Source organism: Eptesicus fuscus, chromosome 17, assembly GCF_027574615.1.
Source record: "Eptesicus fuscus isolate TK198812 chromosome 17, DD_ASM_mEF_20220401, whole genome shotgun sequence".
In the NCBI taxonomy this organism is placed as follows: domain Eukaryota; kingdom Metazoa; phylum Chordata; class Mammalia; order Chiroptera; family Vespertilionidae; genus Eptesicus; species Eptesicus fuscus.
In genome coordinates this window covers 5,435,519-5,462,871 of record NC_072489.1, presented here as the reverse complement: position 1 = coordinate 5,462,871, position 27,353 = coordinate 5,435,519, and the positions used below count along the sequence as shown (strand labels likewise).

General features: G+C 42.0%; 1 protein-coding gene and 1 pseudogene across 2 annotated transcripts in view; both read left to right on the top strand.

Moving 5' to 3' along the window:
• PARG (poly(ADP-ribose) glycohydrolase) overlaps positions 1–27,353 on the top strand; it is a 184,289-nt gene that overhangs the window by 103,984 nt on the left and 52,952 nt on the right. For both annotated transcript variants that reach the window (XM_054729273.1, XM_054729274.1), the window contains 3 exons: positions 12,051–12,130; positions 19,124–19,184; positions 27,261–27,336. In XM_054729273.1, the coding sequence (XP_054585248.1) occupies positions 12,051–12,130; positions 19,124–19,184; positions 27,261–27,336 (217 nt within the window). The remainder of the gene's footprint in view (positions 1–12,050; positions 12,131–19,123; positions 19,185–27,260; positions 27,337–27,353) is intronic.
• LOC129152074 (calcium/calmodulin-dependent protein kinase type II subunit gamma-like) lies at positions 14,331–16,302 on the top strand (annotated as a pseudogene).

The window sequence follows — 27,353 nt, the reverse complement described above, 5'->3', positions numbered from 1 at the left end:
CTGTGTAAAAAAATCAATAAAATATATTAAAAAAATAAAAATAAAATAAATGCAGCTTGATGCAACATTTAAAAATACTATTGGGTGTTGAGATAAAAACATTTAACACTTTTACTTTTTTCTATGTTTTTCAAACTGTTTATAATCCTATCTAATAAAGAGGGAATATGCAAATTGACCCTCATGCCATCGCAAGATGGCGGCGCCCACAGCCAATAAGGAGGGAATGTGCTAATAGACTGCCCCACCTTGAAAGATGGCAGCACCCACAGCCAATAAGGAGAGAATATGCTAATTGACTGCCCCGCCCTCAAAGATGGCGGCGCCCAGTCCCCTCAGCCCCACCGGGGCGGCAGGCGCGCTGCAAGGCCGGGCCCGCCTCCGGAGTCCCTCAGCCCACCAGCCGCCCAGGGCCGGCCCAAGACACAAGCAAGCCTTGGATGGCTGCTGCCCAGCTGCTCAGGGCCAGCCCGAGGCACAGGCAAGCCTCAAATGTCGGCTGCCCAGCCGCCCAGGGCCGCCTGAGGCTCAGGTAAACTAGGACCAGCCGAAGCTTGTTCTGCCAACAGTGGCAGCAGCAGAGGTGTGATGGGGTGTCGCCTTCCCCTGATCGCCGGGCCACCTCCCACCCCTAAGGGCTCCTGGACTGTGAGAGGGGGCAGGCCGGGCTGAGAGACCCCCCATGCACCAGGCCTCTAGTATACATATATACATATATATATTTAAATTTTTACTGTTGAGAGTATTATAGGTATCTCCCTCCCCCCCTCCCCCCGCTCTGCCCCCCATTGCTTCCCTCCATCTGGTCCCCACCCTTCCCCAGGCCTTCACCACCCTACTTTCTGTGTCCATAGGTAAGATCTTTGGTTAATCTCTTCCAACCTCCCAACCCCTTCCCTCTGAGATTCATCAGTCTGTTCCATGTTTCCATGTCTCTGATTCTATTTTATTCACCAGTTTATTTTGTTCCTTAGATTTCTTATTTATTTTGATTTTTAGATTCAGTTGTTGATAGATATGTATTTATTATCATTTTATTGCATATTTTAAATCTTTTTTTCCCCATCTGCTTAACCCTTTGCACTCGCTTGCTTTTTTCTCGATTCCTTTATTCTAATGCTAACCATGTCGAGTCACACTCGACATCCAAGTGCAAAAGGTTAAAGAATACCCTTCAATAGTTCATGTAATATTGGTTTGGTGGTAATGAACTTCTTTAGCTTTTTCTTATTTTTGAAACTCTTTATCTGACCTTCACTTCTAAATGATAGCTTTTCTGGGTAGAGTATTCTTGGTTGTAGGTCCTTGCTATTCATCACTTTGAATATTTCTTGACACTCCCTTCTGGCCTGCATAGTTTCTGTTGAGAAATCAGCTGACAGTCTTATGGGCACTCCCTTATAGGTACCTAACTGTTTTTATCGTGCTGCTTTTAAGATTCTCTCTTTATCTTTAACCTTTGGCATTTTAATTATGATGTGTTTTGATGTGGGCCTCTTTGGGTTCCTCTTGTTTGGGATTCTCTGTGCTTTCTGGACTTGTAAGTCTATTTCTTTCACCAGGTAGGGGAACTTTTTGTCATTATTTCTTCAAATACGTTTTCAATATCTTACTCCCTCTCTTCTCCTTCTGGCACCCCCAAAATGTGAATATTGGTATGCTTGAAGTTGTCCCAGAGGCTTTTTAAACTATCTTTATATTTTTGTATTCTTTTATCTTTTTGCTCTTCTGATTGGGTATTTTTTGCTTCCTTATATTCCAAATTGTTGATTTGATTCTCGGAATCCTCTACTCTACTGTTGAATCCCTGTATATTATTCTTTTTTTAATATTACATGCAATAAACATTAATATTTCATGAATAAAAGGATTTTAAATATAATAATATTACCAAAACTATACTAACATAGTATGATAACACAAAGATTGTAGGAAGTATTAAAAATCTGCAAATAACAGGATTACTTCTATTATATTCTAGTATATTTCCCCCCCCCCCAATCTGGCTCTATTTTTGTTTATCCGTTTATGTTGTTCATTATATTCAACAAATGAGTGAGATCCTATGATATTTATATTTCTCTGACTGGGTTATTTCGCTTATCATGATGCTTTTAAAGTCTATTTTGTCAAATATGAGTATTGTTACTCTAGCTTTTTTTTTTCTTTTCCATTGGCTTGGAAAAGTTTTTTCCATCTCACTTTCATCCTCTGTGTGTCGTTTGTTTTGAGGTGTGTCTCTTGTAGACAGCATATAGTTGGGTCATGTTTTTGTATCCATTCAGCTACCCTACACCTTTTGATTAGAGCATTTAATCCATTTACATTTAGGGTTATTATTAAGAGGTACTTATTTATAACCATTTTAATTCTGTATGGCTAGGTTTCTCTCTCTGTTTCTTCTTCTCAGCAATCCCTTACAGCAATCCCTTTAGCATTCCTTGCAATGCTGGCTTGGTGGTGATGAACTCCTTTAGCCTTTTTTTGTCTGGGAAGCTCTTTATTTGACCGACTCTTTTGAATGACAGCCTTGCTGGATATAGTAATCTTGGTATCAGATCCTTGCTTTTCCTGCCTTGGGTACTTCATGCCATTCCCTTCTGGCCTGTAGAGTTTCTGATGAGAAATCAGGTGTCAGCCTTATGGGAACTCCTTTGTAGGTAACAGTTTTCTTTTCTCTTGCTGCCTTTAAGATTCTCTCTTTGTCTTTAATTTTTAACATTTTAATTATAATGTGTTTGGGTGTGGGTCTGTTTGGGTTCTTCTTGTTTGGGGTTCTCTGTGCCTCCTGAACTTGTGTGACTTTTTCCTTTACCAGGTTAGGGAAGGTTTCTACCCTTATTTCTTCAAACAACTTCTCTATTCTTTTCTCCTTTTCTGCCTCTTCTGATATTGTTATGTTTTCTAATATTGTTACATTTCACATTGTCCCATGGATCCCTTAAGCTGTCCTCCTGTTTTTTTTGTGTGTGTTTTGGTTCTCTAATTGAGTGATATTTTCTACTCTGTCTTCTAATTCACTGATTCGATCCTCAACTTCCCCTAATCTGCTGTGTATTCCTTCCAATGTGTTCTTCATTTGTGTTATGTCATTATTTGTCTCAGACTGTTCTTTTTTCATAATTACTATATCCTTTTTCATACTGTTGAGCATTTTAACATCATTACTCCGAACTCTGTTTCAGATAAATTTCTTATATCTGCTTCATTTATCTTTTCTTCTGGAGAATTCGCTAGTTCTTTCATTTGGAGGTTGTTTCTTTGTTTCCTCATTTTGGTTGTCTGTTTGGGTTTGTGACTATGTTTTAGGTAGATCCTCTATACCTCTCATTCTCTAGTACAGGATAGTCTTAAAGGCTGTTTCTGACTAATTGGATCAGGCAAAAGACTCAAAGCCTCCAGAGACCACCTCTTTCTACAGACTAATAGGATTCCTTTGTGAATTGCGCCCAGGCAGCCGTCCTTAGGTGTGGCGAGAGTTTTTTCAACAGGGTGGGGCAGTTGCTTTTGCCTGGAGGCTAATTGTCACCTTTAATCTCTTAAGTGGCCTGAGGGCAAGGTGTTTTCCAATAGGGTGTGTCGACTGTCTCCCCCCCCCCCCCCCCCCCTGAGGCAAGGCAGATGTCTATGTGGGAAAGATGTCCTCTGCTGTGTGAGGAAATGACTCAGCCCAGGAAACCTGAGGTGTCTGCCTTCTGAGCTCTGTCCCCGAGACCCCAGTCCTGGGTTCTGCTCTCACAGCTCCGGTCCACCTCACCCTCTCTCTGCCAGAGCACAAGGTGGGTGGCTCCACAGGGAATTTTTGTGCATTGGCCCTTTAAGTGGGTGCCTGAACTTGCAGCTGCCACTTCCTGGCAGACAGCACCCCACTGCTTTTCACAGCTAGATGTTATGTGTCTGGGTCTCCCAGAGCCACCACCCGGCACCCAGCTCTGGAGCTCAGAGGAAGAAGGAGCTTGTCAGTTTGTGCACCAGCCCTTTATAAGGAACACCTGTGTCCTCAGTTTAATGCTCTCTGCTGGGGAGCCCAACTTCGGGATTAGATCCTAGAGTTCTCAGTGGCATGCCCCCACAGCTGAGATATCTCTCCAGGACTTTAGTTGTTGTATGTGGGTGCCCGGCCAGCCCTTTTGCGCCTCTGCCCCTCCTACCAGTCTCTATGCCATCTCCACCTTTGGTCCTTGGGTATCAGGGTTCTCTCCTGTGAGTTTTCCATTGATTATTCAGGAAGCCTTTCCATATTTCAGTTGTAATTCCAGTTTGTTCCTGGGAGCACGTCTGTGTGGTATCCTCCTCTGCTGCCATTTTTATTCTTTATTTCAGTTAGTTTATGCTTGATTTCTGACTGGACCTTAGTAAGATCCTTGAATGACTTACTAAGTCCCCTGAGGCTTTCATGAAGATTCTTGAGTAACCTTATAACCATGGTTTTGAACTCTGTATCTAGTAGTTTGCTTGCTTCCATTTCTTTCATTTGTGACATGTTTCTTTGTCTCTGCATTTTGGCTGCTTTCCTGTGTTTGTTTCTACATATTAGAGCTGCTATGTCTCCTTGAGTTGGTAGAATGGCTTTGTGTAGTAAGTGCGCCCCTGTGTGGCCTGTGTACTCAGTTTTATAGTTGAGCCTTGATTGCTGTTCGTGTCTCTGGGAGGAATTGACCTCCATTCCAATTGGCTGTGAGGACCAGCAGCAACTACAGTGGGAGAGCTGCTGTGCAGGAAACACCCCTATGGAGCAGGACTTGCTTCAGTGGGGCTTTCGTGCTCACTGTGTCTGCCTGTTGAGTGTGTTGCTTGTGGATGTGTAGAGTTGTAATCTGGTAGGGTTTGAAACTTTCCACCTGGTGCACTGGCTCTGGGCCTCCAGGGAGGTGCAAAGTCAGCTACTGCCTGGGGCCATCCAGCAGGAGCTATTTATATTGGATTTGGAGGTGACCAGGCAAGCTGTGAAGCAAAGCAGGATGGTGCTAGTGCAGGGTCTTGGGCCTTTTATTGATAGGTTTGGAGCATGCTGACCCAGCTGCAGCTTGTTTGAGAGATTTCAGCAAAGTATGAAGCCTGAGCAAGAATAGGCCATTCATATGGAAAAGCTGCTGGAAACAGTTTGGGTGGGACTGCATATTGGATGGGGCAGGGTCTCAGGGAATCACCAGGGCAGAGTAAACAGATATGCCTGCCAATCAGCCCTGCCACAGAGGAGGTCCCAGCCCAAGAACAATGACCCCTGCGAGCACCCCTGTCTGGGAGAAAGCTGCCTCCAAGTTCCCGCCCTGATGCCAGATAATCCAGTTCCTCCCTGTATGTGTCTGGGTCTCCCAGAGCCACCACCTGGCACCCAGCTCTGGAGCTCAGAGGAAGCGTACGCTGACCCTTTATAAGGAACACCTGTGTCTCTAGCAGCCTCCATGTCACTCAGCCCCAATCCCTGCTGGCTTTCACAGCCCAGAGTTATGGGGACTTCTCGTTCCAGCTCTGAAACCCTGGGTTGGGGTATTAAAAAACAGCATACATTGGTGTTAGACCAGCCAGTTCCATGCCTCTGCCCCTCCTACCAGTCTCCCTGTGCTTTTTTTTTACTTCTCTAGTTGTAGGACTTCCATTCAGCCAGCTTTCAGGCAGTTCTGAATGATGGTTGTTCTGTATTTTAGTTGTAATTTTGATGTGGTTGTGGGAGGTGGCGAGGACAGGTGTTTACCTACTCCACCATCTTGGTTCTCCCATATATTACTTTTTAAAAATATATATTTTCATTGATATTTTAGAGAGTGAGGAAGGGAGAGGGTGAAGGAAGAGAGAGATAGAAACATTGATCAGAGAGACAGTTTAATTGGCTGCCTCCTGCATGCCCCCTTTTGGGGATCGAGCCTGCAACCCGGGAATATGCCCTGCCCGGGAATCTAACCAGTGACGTCTTGGTGCATGGGTCGACGATCAACCAACCATTGGGCTACACTGGCCAGGTGAGCATATATTACATTTATAATTAGAAGAAAAATAGTTACTTAAGAGGAGGAACAAGTCAATCATCAGAAATGGAACTGAAGACACACAGTTACTAAAAAGAATGGACAATTTTTATAATTTGATTTTCAGAGTGGAATCCCACAGATTTTTAAAAAATGTATCTTTATTGTTGAAAATATTACAGATATCCCCCCCCTTTTTTTAATCCCCATTGACCCCCTCCATTCTGCACCCACCCTTCCCAGGCCTTCACCACACTATTGTTTGTGTCCATGGGCTATGCTTACTAGTATATCTATATATATAAAAGCCTAAGCGACTGAATGACCGAACAACTGGGCGACTGGTCGCTATGACGTGCACTGACCACCAGGGGGCAGACGCTCAATGCAGGAGCTGCCTCCTGGTGGTCAGTGTGCTCCCACAGCCAACCTCCCACGGCCCCTTCCCCGCCAACCTCCTGCGGCACCCATCAGCCCTGATTGCCAGCCAGGCTAAGAGACCCCACCCGTGCACTTATTTGTGCACCAGGCCTCTAGTATATATATAAATTCCCTAGTTAATTTCAACCCCCCACTCCCACCCCCTTGCCTTCTCTCTCAGATGCTTCATCCCATAGACTTTTTTTTTTAGAAAGGTTTTTTTTAAAAAATATATTTTATTGATTTTTTTACAGAGAAGAAGGGAGAAAGGATAGAGAGTTAGAAACATCAATGAGATATCGATCAGCTGCCTCCTGCACACTCCCTACTGTGTATGTGCCCGCAACCAAGGTACATGCCCTTGACCGGAATTGAACCTGGGACCCTTGAGTCCGCAGGCTGATGCTCTATCCACTGAGCCAAACCGGTCAGGGCCCCACAGATTTTTTTGAGCCTTTCTTAAACAGCTAGTGTGGGTAGTTTATTCCTTCCTAATTACCACCCCATAGACACAGTATCATTACCTCCATTTTACCCTAATTTTTCTATTTAGCATGTGAAAGAAACACAAGGTCCCTCTGAGGGCTAGGCACCTGCCACACTGACCGCCTTCTTTTCTCAACAGTAAAATGAACCACAGGTTTGTTTTTCAGCTAAACTTCTGACAGAAATGTTGGGACTTCTTGGAAATAGCATCTTTATCTTTTTCGTTGTGTATGGTCATTTATTCTAAAGACTGAACTGGTTGGTTCTGAGTGTCAGCATGTTAGGCTTTGATGAGAAAAGAAGCTGAGCCACTTTTCTTTTCTTTTTTAATCCTCACAGGAGGAAGTTTTTTCATTGATTTCCAGAGAGAGAGTGGAAGGGAGGGAGGGAGGAGGGGGAGAGAAAGATGGAAGGGAGGGAAGAGAAGAGAGAGAGAGAAACAGACAGGATCGAGAGACACATCAATTGGTTGCCTACTGTATGCGCTCCTCCCGGGGCTGAGGAACCTGCAACCAAGGTACATGCCCTTGACCAAGGGCCAATGCTTCAACCACTGAGCCAAAACTGCCAGGGCTGAGCCACTTTTCTTAATGAAGGGAATGTGGATTAGAACAATGTGAGCATTTTATGTAAATGATGTGTGTTTTTGCTGGCTATTATGGAATGCCTCACCTCTAGCACAGATCCCTCAGCTTACTTAGCATTATCTGAAATTTTTTTGCATGAGATGATCTCTTTATTATAGCTAATATTAAGTACTTGCCATTTACCAATTACTGTGCTATTTTTAATTTAACCTTTGTATTACTCTTATAAGTTAGGTATTTTTTTCATTTTCTCAGATGAGGAGATGAAGACTTAGAGCTAGCTGGTATAATTGGGATTCAAACTCAGGAGTACATAGGCAGCCTCTAGAAGCTGTATCCCTTAATCACTACTATACAGCCTCCTTTCAATGAACTGTATTAATACTTCTTACCTCAGAGCTAATAAGAAATTAAAACTACCCTTAGAAATAATTATTGATCTGTTAAATAAACCAAAGCCATCTGTCAGTCCAAAGGGACCATGAGAAATTGAAACTCACAGTATCCTAGTAGCATTTTTACTAAATTAGAATTTAAGCAGGTCTGCTGATGATTTGAAACAGGCATACTCTTGTCTTCCTGGCTGACAGATGTTCTTTTGGTCACCAGAACACTGAAAATTAATGATGGCAGGTTAAGCCCGTAGTAGTCTATATAGTCGTTTTAGGGACTCTACAGCAGCCAGGATGTCTGCACTTGCCTCTCACTGAGATAGCAGGTGTTTTATTTAATAAGCCTAAACTAGCAATCAGCAAGAACCTGGATTATACATGATCTTTGATGCGGTCTATTGACAGCAACTCGCTTTGATTCTATCGATGCACCTTTCTAGATGGGGAAGCTTTATCCTAATAGGTTCAGTTTGAGTACATGAACTGGGACTTGAATATTGTCTTCTGTTCAAACTCAGTGCTCTTTCATTATGTCTTGCTTCCTCTCAAGAACAAAATGCTCTGAGTGTGCTCCTGAAATGGAAAACAACCCAAAGTTCCCCTTTTGTATGTGGCTTATGAAAGATCAAGTACCTAATTTGATGAGCCATTTGGTAAGCTGATTATGGAACATGTTGTTGTGTTTTCATTTTTGCATAGTTGCTATTTATGATTATAGTTTCTGGCAGTTGGAATCTATGCGTGTGTGAGCACTCATGCATATTTAGTCTCAAAAGAGGGATGACTGGCTAGTTGGTTGAATAAGAAAAATGGTTAAGAGTTTGTGGTGGGAGGCTGACGTCAATAAATTGAATAAGTCTTCCTTTTTAAATTTATTGTTGTGTTCTTCCAGCCCTGCTTAGTATGTTAAATATCCTTGACCTTTTCTCCTGCTTGTCTTTCAGGGCCTAAACATTCATATAAAGGCTTCCAATGTGATTAACATTGATGCTTCTAAGATTGCTTAGAAACTGATGGTCAGAGATTAATTGTGTGCTGCAGCAGTGGTCAACCCAGGAGGCTTTTACATCTGCCTCTTCTGGATTGAAAATGCTGTTGGGGCCATATGGCAGAAAGGACTTTCTGGCCGGGTTTCAGATTATCATTTGCTTCCATTTTATAGTGGAGGTTATAGAGCTTTGGGTTTGATTTACTGTATACTAATGGAATTAATCCTTAACTTGAAATCACGTGTGTGTGTGTGTGTGTGTGTGTGTGTGTGTGTGTGTGTGTGTGTAGAATCCAATTCCAGTAATGCTATCAATATGTCATTCAGGGAAAGATTTTATGAAACTACTAGAGGCCCGATGCACAAAATTTGTGCAAGGGGCTCGACCCTCGAAGCCCCAGCTGCCTTGCAGCCCTGCAGCCCTGCTGCCCCGCCCACTGGTCTTTCCGGAAGGTTGTTCTGCCATTCAGTCTAATTAGCGTATTATCTCTTTATTATTATAGATGTTTCTATTTATGTGTATGGAAAGAAAAATACCAGTTAGTAAGTATCAACTCTGATTGACTTACTCCCTTGAAAATAAAAAGTATTTTTAGAACAAAGGTGAGGTTGCCTAACTTTTCCTGTTTGCTTTCTTTAATAATCTGTAATTATTCAGTTAAATGCCAGAATGTCTTCCCTATATGCAGAGGGGTTATTATGGCATAGTTTATGTTCATGTTTACATGCATGCCTGCTGACTCAAAATATGCTTTCAAATATTCATACCCAAGACCTGGAAATCTAAATTAAAAAAAAAAATTGTTGGGAAGTAAAAAAAAAAAATTGGATGATGCTTGATTAGTATGAGAAGTCTAATTGCCTCCAGTCCCTTGTCTCTCTGTGTTTGTCTCTCTGAGTGTCTTTGCATGTGAGTTTCTGTTTCTTAGCCGCTCCCTTGGTCTCCAGCCCCATTTCTGTCTACCCCTTTCTTCCCTCTTAGTCTTCCCTGCTGTACTAGTATCTTTCTGTCTCTCTCCTTTTTCTGGCTCCATCCTCGGTTCCTTTGTCTTCCTTCTCTCTCCCCAGAACTATTCCTCAGATAATACATCACTCTTCTGATAACTTTCACTAATGCTGTTTGCCTGTTTCTATGTTATTTTTCACGTGCTTCCATAACAGGGTAATTCATTTTATCTGGGTGGCTATACATAGTGCTATGTGAATTCTGAGAATTGGCATAAGGGTTTTAAACCTGCTTCATCTTCCCAAACTTTCTTTCCACTTCCCCCTTCCCTCTGCACCTCCAACCCCCCCACACGTCCTTACTCCATCAGGAAGATGGCAAAGCGTATTTGGTTACATAGTGATTTGAAATCAGGCTTTGAAACTCACACACAATGAATAATCAGAATACATTGAGGTTCTGCTTGATTTGTACCTCTAAGGTTTGGACCTGTAAAATAAACAGTGGTGCTCATTTGTAGTTGGTGGTAATAGCCACATAATCTTCCAGGGAAGTCATATCCTTAGGTTAATAAATCTGTAGTCCCAAGAGGCTCCTAAGGTTAATAATTTGTCATCATGGTTGTGAAACTTTATGTGATTTTACATATAGCTGACCACATGTAGAAATTAGGGATACTTTTTATGTTTTGGGAAATTATTTCTTAAGTTCAACAGCCATTTTCTTCTCATAGTGCAACAGTCCTGTGGAAGAGGAACTTTTTCCTCCTTAATTGAATTGTATAGTGCCTCAGTTCATCTCTGAGAAAAGGTGGTGGATGCCTTTATATTAATACTGCTTTCCTCTACTAAGTAGTAAACCTAGAAAAGGATTTTGCAATGGATCCCAAGGTATTCATTTAGTAAATCATATTTATTTCATATAGGATGTTTAATTAAATTGCCAAGTGGCTTCTTCTTCATTCTGACCATCATTTTGATTTAAACAAACTATTCTGGTTGAAACTGCAGAAGAAACTAAGCTGAAACCTGCACTGTCAAATATCCCTTTATTTGGGGGGGTGGGGGGCAGGCAGCTGGATTTTTAAGAATATTTGTAATAAACATTTAAGAAAAATAAGTTAGGTGAATAAAAATTATTACATAGGCACAATTATTTTTAAAAATCAGTTAGATTTTAGATTTGGTAAAAATGCTTTCTAATATTAGTATTCTTTTTAGGAGGTAAGTATTCAGATAAATTGTTTTCTCAGAATTGACTCTGAATACAGAATTTCAGATCACTGAAAACAGGTCATTTGAAATCTGTATTTCCTTCCCTTTTTCTAATTCATTTTACTTGCTCAATAGGATTTTCTCATGAAATTAACTTTTTCCTTTCTGCATAGTTATATAATGTGCTTTTCTGATGAAAATTTTTATCCATTTTGACGCTTGTTAAAGTGAACTTTTACTTGAAGTGTTTCTGGTATTAAAGCCAGGGTATATGACTAGAGGCAGATGAATAATACCTCCTCATTTATAGCCACAGAATTTCTCTGTAATTTTTCAGTGCTTTTGGAAAAGTAGATCTTGTGCCTAAAAGCATGCTTTTGTGATTGAAATCTTTTAGTGAACTACTTACTCAGGTCAAATGCTTCTAAAGCCCTCCTTTTCTTTCCCTCGGGATAAATTGCATAATGTGTTACCAATAACAATGCCACATCATTTCAAAGAAAACTAAAGTAGTACAAGTCTAGGTTGCTGGAAACCAGATGGTGGAGGGATAGCGCTGTTTAACAGGTTACCACGCAAAGAGTATATTTGTTTAATTCCTCTAACATCTTGTCATACTGCATGTCATTGTCCTCATTGTTCTCGCCTCCCCAACACAAACAATCATTTGCAGTTTTTAGTTTTTTTCAGATACTGTTTTTGTTAAATCATTTAACTTCTAATAATATTGTGAATTACAAATAGTATTTGCCATTGGGAAAATAACCAAGCATTAATTCACTGGCTTAATTGACTTGAGGGCACCAGGTGGTACCTTCTCCCTGGAGGAAGATAGACTGGAGAGACGAGTTGTTAGAGTACCATCCGACATGAACAACTTTAAGAAGCCTGATTCTAGTTGCTTTCAGTCCTTTCTGGATGCCATTTGGATCCAAACAGTTTTCGGTTCTCTATTATTACAGAATTGCTTTCTGAAAGAATTACTTCTTTTATTACTTGGTAGTAATATAGATTTGGTTCTTTGTGAATCTTTATTTTTGGTCTCTTGCAGGTTGTTTGAAGGACGTTCCTCAAGAAAACCAGAGAAGCTTAAAACGCTCTTCTGCTACTTTAGAAGAGTCACAGAGAAAAGTAAATTCCTTTCATTCTTAACTATAATTTTTATCATTAATGGGGGACAGTTCAGATAAAGAACATTTTGTGTTCAAAGTGCACCTTCCTGCCCAAACCAAATAATTTATTATAATCTAGATTTTATACACATGTGTATATACATAAATGTGTGCCATGAGTGTGTGGGGGTCTTATATATTCTAAAATTAGAGCAGCGTAACATACCATAATGTGTTTTCATGAATAAAAACAAATTAATACTTACAAAAGGAAGTATGTTGACCAGGAAATGCATTTTTTGGTGTTCTTTATTTAAAGAAGCATTGACTTTTATAATTAGTTTATTTGTAGAAATCAAGCAATTCATTGTCTTCGTACAGGTCCCTCTCTTTTGTGTCCCCTTTAAACCCTTTGCAGAGTTCTTATAAAGCAGTGTTTCACTAGTGTTCACATATCTGTCTTCCTCTGTTGAACCTCAATCATCTTGTTTTCCCAGAGGCTAATTGCAGCACCGAAGACAGTGGTAGGAAATATCTAGCCAGTGCTCTTACTAACCAGCTGGCTGTAGATTGCTATTGCCACTTCTGTCCTAGGAACTGGGTAGCTACAGACAGTTTATTAACATCTCTAAGCCTCAATTTCTTCATCTTAATAGAATATTGATAATTATCTCATAGGCTAGTTGTAAATATTAAATGAAGTTACATGCTTAATAAATATTACCTTTTACCAGTGGGTGGCTTTTCTTGCAAGTTGGTTTTAGAGCAATCCAGAACTTCTCAAAAGCTTGCTTTTGCTAAGTAGGGCAAGTCAATTCTGGTCAAGTGAAATGAGTAATGAATTCTTTTCAGTTCTAGTCATCCAGGTTGTGGAATTGTCTTGAAACATATCATTGAATCATTTTAAGGTCATTTTTTTCCTTTTGTAAGTATCTCACATTATAGTATATTTAATTGGCACCTCTCCCCACCCCACCCACCCCCAGTGTATTGCTATTGGACATTGTCCCCCCCCCCCCTTTTTTTTAAAGGAATCAATTGTTAGGATTTGGGAATTTAAGGGGGAAAATTTTTTTTTAATTTATTTTATTGATTTTTTTACAGAGAGGAAGGGAGAGGGATAGAGAGTTAGACACATTGATGAGAGAGAAACATCGATCAGCTGCCTCCTGCACACTCCCCACTGGGTATGTGCTCGCAACCAAGGCACATTCCCCTGACTTGAATTGAACCCGGAACCCTTGAATCCGCAGGCCAACGCTCTATCCACTGAGCCAAACCGGTCAGGGCAAGGGTAAATTTTTATATGCTTCTTTGACAGGTTTATTTATTTCTTAGCTTATCAATTTTTAGTTTTGTGCTTGGTACAGAATGAAATATTAAGGAAAATGAAGGCTCATTCAGGTTATGATACATAACACCAAATTAAAATTTGTAATAACTCGTTAGAAAAATGAGTACTTTTTTTTGCTATTCTAAATCTAAATAGAATGAATTTCATTATTATACCTAAGTAATTCAGTGTTTACTTTTCTATCCTTGGAGTCAAATCATGTTTATCTTCTCTAGGCTTCTCTATGTCTCCTGTAGAAAAGCTAACTTGCCTTTCTACATTTTAGGATTTTAAATAATTTGAGGGAAAAAAACTAATGTTTTGTTTTTTCTTTAAATATATTTTTATTGATTTCAGAGAGGAAAGGAGAGAGAGATGGATGCATCAATGATGAGATAGAAGCATTAATTGGCTGCCTCCTGCACGCCCCCTACTGTGGATCTAGCCCACAACCAGGGCATGTGCCCTGATCAGGAATTGAACTATGACGTCCTGGTTCATAGGTCAATGCTCAACCACTGAGCCACATCGGCCAGGCTCAAGTTTTGTGTATTGTTGTTGTTTTTCAACTAGAAATTTATAAACCATCCTAAGTGTTAGAAATTAGTCACACTGAAAAACTAAGTTCTAATTAGACATTTTATGTTCTGGCTTTTTCACTATATATGGTAATTAGTTCTTTGTAGAAATATAGAGAAACATGCTATAGGTTTTCAGGATGTAAAACTATAGGCTTAAGGAGGAAATACTAAGTGGAATAAAAGAGGTTTGCAATTTAATAATTACCTTATATAGAAGTTCTAGAATCTACTGAATAGACACGATAGGAATGTATTTAGGTCTTCTCCTCCTGTCCCCTTGGTGGGGTGATGGTGACTGTGCACCAATGTCAGCATGGGCTACACTCATCGGCAATTACCAGCTCTTCAAGGAGCTCGGCAAAGGTGCTTCCTGTGGTCCGCAGGTGTGTGAAGAAAACCTCCATGCAGGAGTATGCAGCAAAAATCAATACCAAGAAGTTGCTCTGCCTGGGATCACCAGAAACTAGAACGTGAGGCCTGGATATATTGGCTTTTGAGACATCCATTGTGCATTCCCATCACATTATTTCAGAAAAAGGGTTTCACTACCTTGTGTTTGACCTTGTTACTGGTGGAGAGCTGTTTGTAGACATCATATCCAAAGAATCCTATGATGAAGCTGATGCCAGCCACTGTGTACATCAGATTCTGGAGAGCGTTAACTACATCCACCAGCGTGACATTGTCCACCGGGACCAGAAGCCCGAGAACCTGCTGCTGGTGTGTAAAGGCAAGGGTGCTGCAGGCAGCTGGCTGATTTTGGCCTAGCCATCCAAGTACAGGGAGAACATCAGGCTTACTGTGGTTTTGCTGGCACCTTCGCTTACTTGTCTCCTGAAGTCTTTTTTGTTGTTGTTAATCCTCACCTGAGGATATTTTTTCCATTGATTTTTAGAGAGTGGAAGGGAGGGGAAGAGATACAGAGAGAGAAACATTGATGTGAGAGAAACATATTGATTGGTTGCCTCTCACATTGTGCCCTGACCAGGGCTGAGGATCGAGCCTGCAACCGAGGTATGTGCCCTTGACCGGAATTGAACCCATGACCCTTCAGTCTGTGGACCGACATTCTATCCACTGAGCAAACAGGCTAGGGCTGTGCCCTGAAGTCTTGAGGAAAGATCCCTATGGAAAACCAGTGGTGCCCTAACCGGTTTGGCTCAGTGGATAGAGTGTTGGCCTGCGGACTGAAGGGTCCCAGGTTCAATTCCGGTCAAGGCCATGTACCTTGGTTTGCGGGCGCATCCCCTGTGGGGGGTGTGCAGGAGGCAGCTGATCGATGTTTCTCTCTCATCGATGTTTCTAACTATCTATCCCTCTCCCTTCCTCTCTGTAGAATCAATAAAATATAAAAACAAAACAAACAAACAAACAAACAAAAACAGTGGTTTTCAGAGCCTGTGGAGTCATCGTGTATATTCTGCTGGTGGGATAGCCTCTCTTTCAGGAAGAGGATCAACAGAAGCTATATCAGCAGATCAAGGCCGGAGCCTATGATTTTCCATCCAGAGTGGGACAGTGATCCCGGAAGCCAAGAACTGATCAACCAGATGCTGACCACAACCCTGCAAAACATATCACAGCTGACCAGGCTCTCAAGCATCGATGGGTCTGCTAACAGTCCACGGTGGTATCCATGATACGTCATCAGGAGACTGGGGAGTGCTTGCGTATGTCCAGTGCCCGGAGGAAACTGAAGGGTGGCACCCTCACGACCATACTTTTCTCCAGGAACTTTTCAGCTGCCTAAAGCCTATTGAGGTCGGGTGGCGGTGACAGGGCACCACAAACCACTAGGTGCATAACATTACAGGTGGGATCAAGGACTCCACAGAGAGCTGCAACACCACCACTGAAGATAAGGATCTCAATGTGGGAAAACAAGATCATTCAAATCACAGAACAACTGATTGAGGCCATCAACAATGGAGATTTTGAGGCCTACACAAAGATTTGTAATCCAGGACTCACTTCCTTTGAGCCTGAAGGCCTTGATAACCTCATGGAGGAAGTTTTGCTTTGAGAATCTTCTGTCTAAGAACAGCAGGTGCATTCATGCCATCATCCTGAACCCACATGTCCATGTGATCGGAGAGGACACAGCTTGAATAGCCTACATCCACATCAGTACATCGATGGACAGGGTCCACCTCCCACCAGCCAGTCAGAGGAGACCCAGGTTGGCACCGCTGGGATGACAAGGGACTCATTGTCCACTGTCACTGCTCAGGGGCCCCTGCCCCACCGCTGCAGAGAGCTCATCCACAGGGTCATTAGGAGATCCCAGCTGGAGGTCGAACCTTTGCAGCCAGTGGCTCTGGAGGGCCCAAGCGACAGCAGCAGTCCTGTTCATTTGAGGTTTAAAACAATTAAATTACAAACCCACCCACTTGCCCTTCGTGTCTGTCTCTGCTGTACTGAGGTATTTTTACATTTAAGGAGAAAAGATTCTTTTTCCTTAAATTTAAGGAGATGTAATTTCCTTACATTTAAGGAGAAAAGATTCTTTTCCCTCAGCCCAGCCTGCACCCTCTCGCAAAAAGATGGAAAAAGAAATGTATTTAAAGTACCATATATTTCATAAAATCTAGGATATTGTAGATGGTAGGAAGTGCCTTTATGTTATGTATCACTAAGAAGGAAAAAACACTCAGGATGGGGAATCATTGGAGACCTCGCTGACAAAGCTGGCACACCAAAAGTCTACACCCTTAGTCTAAGGATACATGAGATGTTAAGCTGGCTGTGCACAAAAGAGACAGTAACCAAACCACTGTCAACGTTGGCACTGGGTAGAGAGGGGAAAAAATATCCTCTGAGAATGTAAACCAAGTTTGGAGTCCAAAGTCTTATTACCACTGTGATCCACAAAAGCCTACAACAGAGGGCTTACTTCAGACTGATCTCAGGTTGGTGGCGCTCTTAGATGATGGCAGAAGCAGATGCACATCTTCTCTGCAAAGGTTTGACTTTAATCCAGACCAAATGCGATGGCTAGATACCTTGGACTATGAAAGATGTATTTCATTTTCAGAAATTTAATACATGAAAAAATGTGCTTTTAGAATTGATAAAATACAATTCCATCAGGACCAATTTTTGAGTGTTGCCAAACATCAGTATTTGAAATGAGGATCCTGAGACTGAAAGATTTTAAAGGGCTTTCTGAATTAAATTATTTTCAATATAGTTTTAAATAAAGTATCTTACAAGTGGAGTATTTAAAAATTAATGATTCATATGCAGTATATATTTTGATTTATTAAGGAAAACATTTAATCAACCAGAATAACTTATTCTGGCATGAAACGTGCCTTTTTATGGAAGAAAGGTAATAGGCATGCTCTCAAGGTGTTTTTGTTACTAATTAGTAGAGGCCCAGTGTACAAAATTTGTGTACGGGGGAGAGGGGTCCCTAAGCCCAGCCTGCACCCTCTCGCAATCCAGGACCCCTCGGGGGATGTCTGGCTGCCTGACATCCCCTGCGGTATCGGGCCTAAACCAGCAGTCGGACATCCCTCTTGCAATCCAGAACCACTGGCCCCTAACTGCTGGCCTGCCTGATTGCCCCTAACCACTCTGCCTGCTTGCCTGATCACCCCTAACCACTCATCTGCCAGCCTGATCACCCCTAACCGCTCCCCCGCTGACTTGATCGCCCCTAACTGCTCCCCTGCTGGCCTGATCACCCCCTAACTGCTCCCCTGCCAGCCTGATCGCCCCCAACTGCCCTCCCCTGCTGGCCTGATTGCCCCTAACTGCCTCTGCCTCAGCCCCCGCCACCGTGGCTTTGTCCAGAAGGACGTCCGGAAGACTTCCGGACTAATTAGTATATTACCTTTTTATTAGTATAGATATCTTAAGAACCATGTTTATATGCCTTTTCTTTTGCTTTGCCAGTAGTGTTCATTTATGAATTTCTTTTGGTCTCTCCTAGTATATATGAAGGACATTTAATGTTCTTACTTCTCTTACTGACTGATGTTCGTGACTGATAATACTAACATTAGTTTTCTATTAATAGAATTACCTCTCTAGTATTTGAATTGTTTGACTTATTGTGAGTTTTAAATATGCTATCCATTTTTCTTAAAGATAGACATCTAAAGAATATTTTATAACTCATGTTAACAAAATTCTGTTTTTTAATATAAATACTCCATATGATTTTTGAGTTATTAATACTTGTGACTGAAAGCAAAGAAATGTAGAATCATCCAAAGGAATGAAACAATTGCTAAGCTTTCATTGGAACTCTACCACCATTATCCCTAATAGTTCCTGACATTTCTCTTTGCTTAAGAGCTTAACAAAACAAACAACAAAAGGAGAAAACAAAAATGGCCTGGCCTTTTTAGTTTATTCTTTGATTCGACTCAAACAAATTACTTTTGGCCGGCTGATTTATTTGTTGCTTTTGCTACTGGTTAAAAAATAAAAAAATAAACCTAACAAAAAAGGATCATATCCTCTAAAATTTACTGTGTTTTGATCTTATATGTATTGCTACTTGAAAACTATGTCATCTTTCTTCTCTAATCATTTAGAACACAGTAATTCCTCCTTCCGCCTAAGGCACCTTATAAAAAGAGCAATTGCATATCATCTAAGCCCTGGATTTGGCTATGTCACCTCCAAAGGCATGCCAACAATTTTCTTTTTTTAATCCTAGACATTTTTTTTTATTATAAAACATAAATATGTATACATTCACCAGTTTTTAGATGTAGGTTAAATTCTTCTTTGAGAAAGAGTCCATCTACAGATTAAAATCCAGTTTTGTCTTTATTATGTAAACTACACCCATTTGCATCTTTCCCCCCAATTATTTCTTAAAAGTGTTTGCAGTTTAGAAAATGTCACTAAAAAGTACCAGCACTCACATCCTCCTGTTGTGCTGCTGTTTGTGTAGTTTTTTGTTTTAGTGAGGACATGCTATTTCATAGAGAGTTCCTACTGTAAGGATAATATTATTTTAAATCAGTCTTCTGTTGTATTCCAAAACTAGTTTTATAGCCATTGTTAGACCCATTCTTTTACTGAATATATGTATAATCTTTTCAAAATCGAACTTGTTTTTCTTTGATTGCTTTTGTAGAACCTACTGGGTTGGTGACATTTACAAGACAGAGTCTTGAAGATTTTCCAGAGTGGGAAAGGTAATGATAAAAACAATGCTGCAATCTTAGAATTAGAAAAACTGTTTTTACCATGAGAGGATTTTATTTTACAGCCCCTGGAAATATGTTTTTCCAAACTCTTTAATTGCTGTTTTGCTAGGCAGTTTCTTCTCATAAGAACCTAACAAAATCCATTGATAGCTCTCATTGTTAGAAAGGTTATGCCTTTTGAATCAAAGTCTGCAACCCTTTGATTTCTTCTACTATTTTGCCTTAGTTTTGTCTTCTGTTTAAAGGTAAGGAGTTTTGTGCATGAAAACACTAATATTAAATGGAACACCAATATTTAATGTTCCTTCATACTCTCCTTTTTTGGTTAGTATTTATATTTTATGGCTTTTCTTCCTGGAGAACAAGATTGAGAAATTTTTTGTTTGTTTTTTGTTTGTTTGTTTGTTTGTTAATCCTCACCCGAGGACATTTTTCCCTTGATTTTTAGAGAAAGTGGAAGGGTAGGGGAGAGTCAGAGAGAGAGAGAAACATCGATGCGAGAGAGACCCATTGACTGGTTGCCTTCTGCAGGCGCCATGACCAGGACCTGGGGATCGAGCCTGCAACTGAGATATATGCCCTTGACCAGAATCGAACCTGGGACCCTTCAGTCTGCAGGCTGACACTCTATCCACTGAGCCAAACCGGCCAGGGTGGGGAAAATTTTTTTATTAAAATAAAATATAAATAGTAGTTACCTAGAATTTGCCTGATAAGAATTTTGAGGTTTGTCTGTCCATGTGTACTTTTGGCAAATTTTGTGTAAGTTGCTAATTTATTGTTTTGTTCTTATTATTTATCTGTAAATACTGAGGAGAATAATAACCAATCTGAGTTCATCAGATTTGTAAATTTTTTAGTGTCCTGGAATAGTTAACACATTTCCTAGTCTACAGCAAATCTCCAAAGCACTTAAAGTAGAACATACCGACTTTTTCAATGCACATGAGGATATGACTAGACATACTAAATGCATATTTTGAGTGTGCATTCTGGTTAACCAGTGCTTCTCATTTTCACATTCTAATAAATTTTTTTTTTTTTCCTCACATGAGGAAATGTTTTCATTGATTTTTGAGAGGGAGGAAGGGATAGGAAGAGAGAGAGGATCTCTTGCCTCCCGTACCTGCTCAGACAGGGATCAAGCCCACAACCTGGGTATGTTCCCTGACTGGGAATCAAACCTGCAGCCCTTTGGTGCACGGGACTATGCTCCAACCAGCTGAGCCACACTAGCAGGGCTAATAATTTTTATTGTAGTTTTTAATGGTTTTGTTTGGAATAAGTGATGAAAGAGACTCACTCTTAAGGGAGTTAACTTAGGCACATCTGCTTAGGTGGCTCTCCCATGGTGTCTTCGTTCATCAAACATGTTTATTTGCGAGGTGAAAGAAAAAGAAACTTACTTTAGGAGGCTGACTGCATGGCTGAGATGATTATTAATAGGGGGAAATGGATAAAAGATCAAACACCTGAAGAAAAACAAAAACAAAATTGAGCCAGAAAGGAAGAGAACATACATGAACAGCATTTTGGAGTCATGGCATATTAGAGATTAAAGTTATCCCAGGAAATCATTGGGTCTAGTGGCCTACTAAAAATATTGTCAACTCTGTACTATCTATGACTGATGGAGACTAGGCAGTTTCAGTGGTGGGAAGTTCACAACTTCACCTCACTCGGCTGCTTGTGTTATTATCTAATACTGTCATTCACTAAAAGAGTCTGTCTTTCCAATAATCCCCCTCTTCCCATTCCTGGTTCTTCTAGAGCTACAATAACTAAATTTAATTTTCTTTAACATTCAGCCTTCCTCCATGTATCTTAATGCTTTCTTGTCTCACCACACCTCTAACAATGCACACAGGTACATACAAACCTTACTCATTTCTTCTATTTCACATATAATATGAATTCTAAATGCTTTATTTCTGCTTTTTACATACCCCAGACCAGTTGTCGGCAAACTCATTAGTCAACAGAGCCAAATATCAACAGTACAACGATTGAAATTTCTTTTGAAAGCCAAATTTTTTAAACTTAAACTTCTTCTAATGCCAGTTCTTCAAAATAGACTCGCCCAGGCCGTGGTATTTTGTGGAAGAGCCACACTCAAGGGGCCAAAGAGCATGTGGCTCGCGAGCCGCAGTTTGCCGACCACGGCCCCAGACCATTGGTCCCTCTTAAAATATGGTGCCTAGAACTAAAAGTAACAATCTGCTATGTTCTCTGCCCAGGTCAGGGTACAGAGGATTGCTCTTCTTAGCTCTTCAATTAGTCTGTAATAGGAATACAGATGTTTTGTTCACATCACTTCCATCTAGATTTTATGGGTCATTCAGAGGGCTTGTTTTCAATTCAGCTCAGGATCGCCTCTGCATTCATCATTTATTTGACTCTAATGTGAAAGGACACTCGTTTCTACATTGCCATCTGGAAGTGAAGGGATAGGTCAAAATGCAGACATCTGCAAGGTGTTGTGTCAGTGAGATAATTTTGCCCCTAAATACGATCAAGATACTCCCCTTAACTTTGATAGACTAAATGCATATTTTGAGTGTGCATTCTGGTTAACTGGTGCTTCTCATTTTCACATACTACTCACTTATGAAGCAACTAAAACAAAACAGAACAAAAAGCTAGAAAGGTTAACTTGGTAGCCTTTCTAGCTTTTTCTCTGTTTTGTTTTAGTTGCTTCATAAGTGAGTTAGAGAATATAATTAATATCAATTTCCCAGACTCCACAGAACCAGAAACGTGTATTCACTTATAGAGGAAGGATGAAGAGATGAGGATTCTTGTTGTTTCAAGAGTAAGGGGCTAAATGGGTGCCAGGAAGTTAGAGGCTTTCTGATTACCAAGTTTCTGACATGTCGTTAACCTTTTGATTATCAGTAAATCCCTTAGTCAGGCTTAGTTAATCACCGAGAGCCAGAATAGGCTGTGTCTTTGATTCCTGGAACAGTGAAATGGAGAATTTTCTGGGGCAAAAGGAGAGACCTGCTTAAAAAAGCTAGAAGGATGCTTAAAAAAACAAAAACCTGCCTGGCTGGCGTTGTTCAGTGGTTGAGCATCATCCTATGAACCAGGAAGTCATGGTTCAATTCTCGGTCAGGACACATGCCCGGATTGCAGGTTCACTCCCCAGTAGGGGGCATGCAGGAGGCAGCCAATCAATGATTCTCTCTCATCATCGATGTTCCTATTGCTCTCTCCCTCTCCCTTCCTCTCTAAAATAAAAATATATATATTATAAAAACAAACACAAAACCTGCCCCCCGTTTTTAGCAATTTCATAATTTTATTGAGAACTGTGCTGTAAGTTGACAACTTCAGTCATAGGGAATCATTGACAACAGTTGAGATTTCTGTTTTGAAATCCTGACTGATAAACCAGAGGTTTCTGGATCATGCTTTTTTAGCTTTTCAGTAGTATCCTCAAAGGTGGTCTCCCTTGGAATAAAATGACTAGGAAAGTGGGACACCACCCCCCCCCCCCCAAAAAAAAAAAAGAAGTTAAAAAGTCAAACTTATAATACAATTTTTATGAGAGATTTATAATGTAATTTATTCTAAAAGTATTGCATACTGGTTAAGAGCTTGAACCATTGCTTTAGGCTACCTGGGTTTAAATCATTATTGCTTCATTTACTAGCCTTGGGCAGGTAACTTGACTGCTTTCTGTGCTTTGTTTTCCCATCTGTGAAAGGAGGGAGTGATAGGGTTGTGAGGATTAAATGAGTTAGTACAAATTAAACTTTTATAGCAGAATATATATTGAATTACCTTCTGAGTTTAAGGGTATCAGTCTGAAATATACTTGGACTCATTGAAATCAGGAAAAAAGCAAATCACTGTAAGTAAGTAGTGCTTCCTCAGCTAAACTGTTTTTAAAAATATATAATTGTTGGCTTGGCCAGTGTGGCTTAGAACATTGGCCTGCACACCCAAGGGTCATGGGTTCGATTCCCTCTCAAGGGCACATACCTGGGTTGCAGGTTCAATCTCTGGCCCCAGTCCAGGCACAATGTGTGAGGCAACCAACCAATGTGTCTCTCTCACATCAATGTTTCTCTATATCTTCCTTCCTTGCTCTCTCTCTCTCTCTCTCTCTCTCTCCTCCCCCCTCCCTCCCTACTTCCCTTTCTCTCTCTAAAAATCAATAGGAAAAATTATCTTTAGGTGAGGATTGACAACAATTATATATATACTAGAGGCCCAGTGCACAAAATTCATGCACTCCGAGAGTGGGGTCCCTCAGTCTGGCCTGCACCCTCTCGCAGTCCAGGAGCCCTCAGGGGATGTCCGACCGAGGGCTTAGGCCCGCTTCCTGGACATCCTTAGTGCTGCCGCGAAGACAGGAGAGGCTCCTGCCATTGCTGTTACACTCGCCAGCCATGAGCCTGGCTTGTGGCCGAGCACTGCTCCCCCTGTGGGAGCACACTGACTACCAGGGGGCAGCTCCTGCGTTGAGCATCTGTCCCCTGGTGGTCAGTGCGCATTATAGCGACTGGTTGTTCTGCCATTCGGTTGATTTGCATATTAGCCTCTTATTATATAGGATACTAGAGGCCCTATGCACGAAATTCGTGCACTCTGTAGGTGCAGGGGGGGGGGCCCTCAGCCCGGCCTGTGCCCTCTCACAGTCCGGGAGCCCTCAGGGGATGTCCGGCTGATGGCTTAGGCCCGCTCCCCCTGCCAAAGAGGCGGGTCAGACATCCTTAGCGCTGCCAAAGAGGCGGGAGAGGCCCCAGCCATCACTGCTGCGCTCACCAGCCGTGAACCCGGCTTCTGGCTGAGCGGCACTCCGACCATGGGAGTGCACTGACCACCAGGGGGCAGCTCCTGCATTGAGCGTCTGCCCCCTGGTGGTCAGTGCATGTCATAGCGACGGTCATTCCGCCATTCGGTCGATTTGCATATTAGCCTTTTATTATGTAGGACTAGAGGCCCGGTGCACAAAATTCGTGCACGGGGCGGGGGGTGTCACTCAGCCCAGCCTGCACCCTCTCCAATATGGGACCCCTTGAGGGATGTCTGACTGCCTGTTTAGGCCCGATCCCGGTGGGAGGGACCCAGTGGGATCGGGCCTAAATGGGCAGTCGGACATTCCTCTCACAATCCAGGACTGCTGGCTCCCAGCTGCTCACCTGCCTGCCTTCCTGATTGCCCCTAACTGCTTCTGTCTGCCAGCCTGATCACCCCCTAATCACTCCCCTGCCAGCCTGATTGATGCCTAACTGCTCCCCTGCCAGCCTATTTGCTTCTAACTGCCCTCCCCTGCAGGCCTGGTCACCCCTAACTGCCCTCCCTTGCAGGCCTGGTCACCCCTAACTGCCCTCCCCTGCAGGCCTGGTCACCCCTAACTGCTCTCCCCTGCAGGCCTGGGTCCTCCCCAACTGCCCTTCCTGAAGGCCTGGTCCCTCCCAACTGCCCTCCCCTGCTGGCCTGATCGCCCACAACTGCCCTCCCTTGCAGGCCTGGTCCCTCCCAACTGCCCTCCGCTGCTGGCCATCTTGTGGTGGCCATCTTGTGTCCACATGGGGGCAGGATCTTTGACCACATGGGGGCAGCAATCTTGTGTGTTGGAGTGATAGTCAATCTGCATATTACTCTTTTATTAGATAGGATAGAGGCCTGATGCATGGGTGGGGGCCAGCTGGTTTGCCCTGAAGGGTGTCCCGGATCAAGGTGGGGGTTCCCTTGTGGCATGGGGCGGCCTGGGAAAGGGGCCTGTGGTGGTTTGCAGGCTGGCCATGCCCCCCGGCGACCCAAGCGGTAGCCCGGGTATCTGGGATTTATTTATCTTCTACAATTGAAACTTTGTAGCCTGGAGCAGAGCCAAGCCTTCTGCTCGCTCCGTGGCCACAGCCATTTCTGTTGGGATTTATTTACCTTCTATAATTGAAACTTTGTAGCCTTAAGCAGAGGCCTGGGCCGGCAAGGGCAGGTGGAAAGCTTAGCTTCCACCATTGCCAGGGAAACCCAAGCCTCCCTCTTGCTCTCCGTGGCCTCAGCCATCTTGGTTGGGTTTATTTGCATATTCGCTCCTGATTGGCTGGTGGATGTGGCTTGTGGGCGTGGCTGGTGGGTGCAGCAGAGGTACGGTCAATTTGCATATTACTCTTTTATTAGATAGGATATATGTAATTCCCCTACCCCCCCCCCCCCAATTAATGCCACCCTTATAAAAATTAGGGGTTTGGATTTCATCTTTTACATTCTATTATAATTTACTAGAGGCCCAGTGTATGAAAATTCATGCACTGGAGGGGGCGGTCCCTTAGCCCAGCCTGCCCCCTCTCACAGTCCAGGAGCCCTCAGGGGTGGGAGGCGACCCGCCAGTCAGAAGAGGGCGATGCCCCCATCGCACCTCTGCTGCTGCCACTGCCGGCAGCGCAAGCCTCCACCAGCCCTGGTTACCTGAGCCTCACGTGGCCCTGGGCGGCTGGGAAGCCACTATCTGAGGCTTGCTAGCACCTCAGGCTGGCCCTGGGCGGCTGGGGGGCTGAGGGGACTTGGGGACTCCAGAGGCAGGCATGTGAAGTGGCTGGGCTCTCCTGGGGGGCAGGCCCAACCTTGCCGTGTGCCTGCCGCCCTGGCAAGGCTGAGGGGACTGGGCACTGCCATCTTATGGCTGTGGGTGCTGCCATCTTTGAGGGTGGAGCAGCAATTAGCATATTCCCTCTTATTGGCTGTGGGCACCGCCATCTTTGAGGGTGGGACAGCAATTAGCATATTCCCTCTTATTGGCTCTGGGCACCGCCATCTTTGCGATGGTGTGAGGGTCAATTAGCTTATTCCCTCTTTATTAGATAGGATAGTAATAACTAATAGGGTAAAATCTAAGGAAAAATGTCATCATCAAACTAATGAAATGGAATTGGTTTTTTAATATAATGTAAGCCTGATAAACACTCTAATGAAGAAAAAAGTTTTTCCTTGAATCTCTTAACCCTTTGCACTCACTTGCTTTTTTCTCGATTCCTTTATTCTAATGCTAACTGTGTCGAGTCACACTCGACAGTGCAAAAGGTTAAGATCTCTAACTGGGTCTGAAAATTAAACTGACCAAGACAGATTAACAGGAGAAAAGCATACAGATTTATTTTATATAAGTTTACATGACATGGGAGCCTTCATAAGGAAAGGAAGACCTAAAGAAATAGACGTCTGTACTTTTAGGCTAGGTTTGATGGAGAGTAGACAGTCGTGGATGGATTGAGGAATAGGAGGCAATTATAGTAAACTAGGGGAGACGCCATGGCCCCTTTGTCTTTGTTAGGATTCTTTTTGGGATCCCTTTGTGTTTGAAGATAAGGATGCTATTTCCCTCTGGGTATAAGGAGAGTACCTCTCACATGAAACAGTTTTCATAGCCTGTTTCAGGGAAGAAGGGAGGTTCAAGTGACCTTGCTTCTGCTGTTTTCTCAAACCTCTTCCACTTAAAATACTGAATATGCTAAGGTGTAGTGTGTCCTGAACTTCATAAACTCCTCAGTGACATGGTGTATGGAAATGAAAAAAAATAATGTGACTTACAGGTAGTAGGTTCATCTGTCAATTTTATTAATATAAAAATACTATGAATCAGAATTTCTGTGGCATATATTTTCATCAAGACATATCCCCCCCACACACACATGGTTATCAAACTAGTGAAAATAGAGCCCATCTGAGAATCATATGTGATTTATTACCAAATTTTTCTTTATTTTTTATTAGGTTGTCAACTCTAGGATAATAATAAAATTTTATAGATCTTAATTCTTTTATATTTTAAGTTTTTCAACTCTTAAAGCGGAAAGACTTTGATATTTTGTAGGGAATAACAGGTTTCAAAAAAATATATTATCTCATTTTAATTTAAAAATGTGTATTTATATATTTGAATTAGAAAATGTTTGTTTCTATACCGAGAATGTTAACAGTAGGCATCTGTTTCTGACTTTTGAGATTTGGAGTGCTTTAAAATTTTTTAATAGATAATTTATATTTTAAAATTTTTCTGTAATGAATACCTATCATTAAAAAAATAAATAAGGGAATTTTTTTTCATTGTAGGTGTGAAAAACCCCTGACGCGACTGCATGTCACTTATGAAGGTACCATAGAAGGAAATGGTCAAGGCATGCTACAGGTGGGTGAATCCCAGCA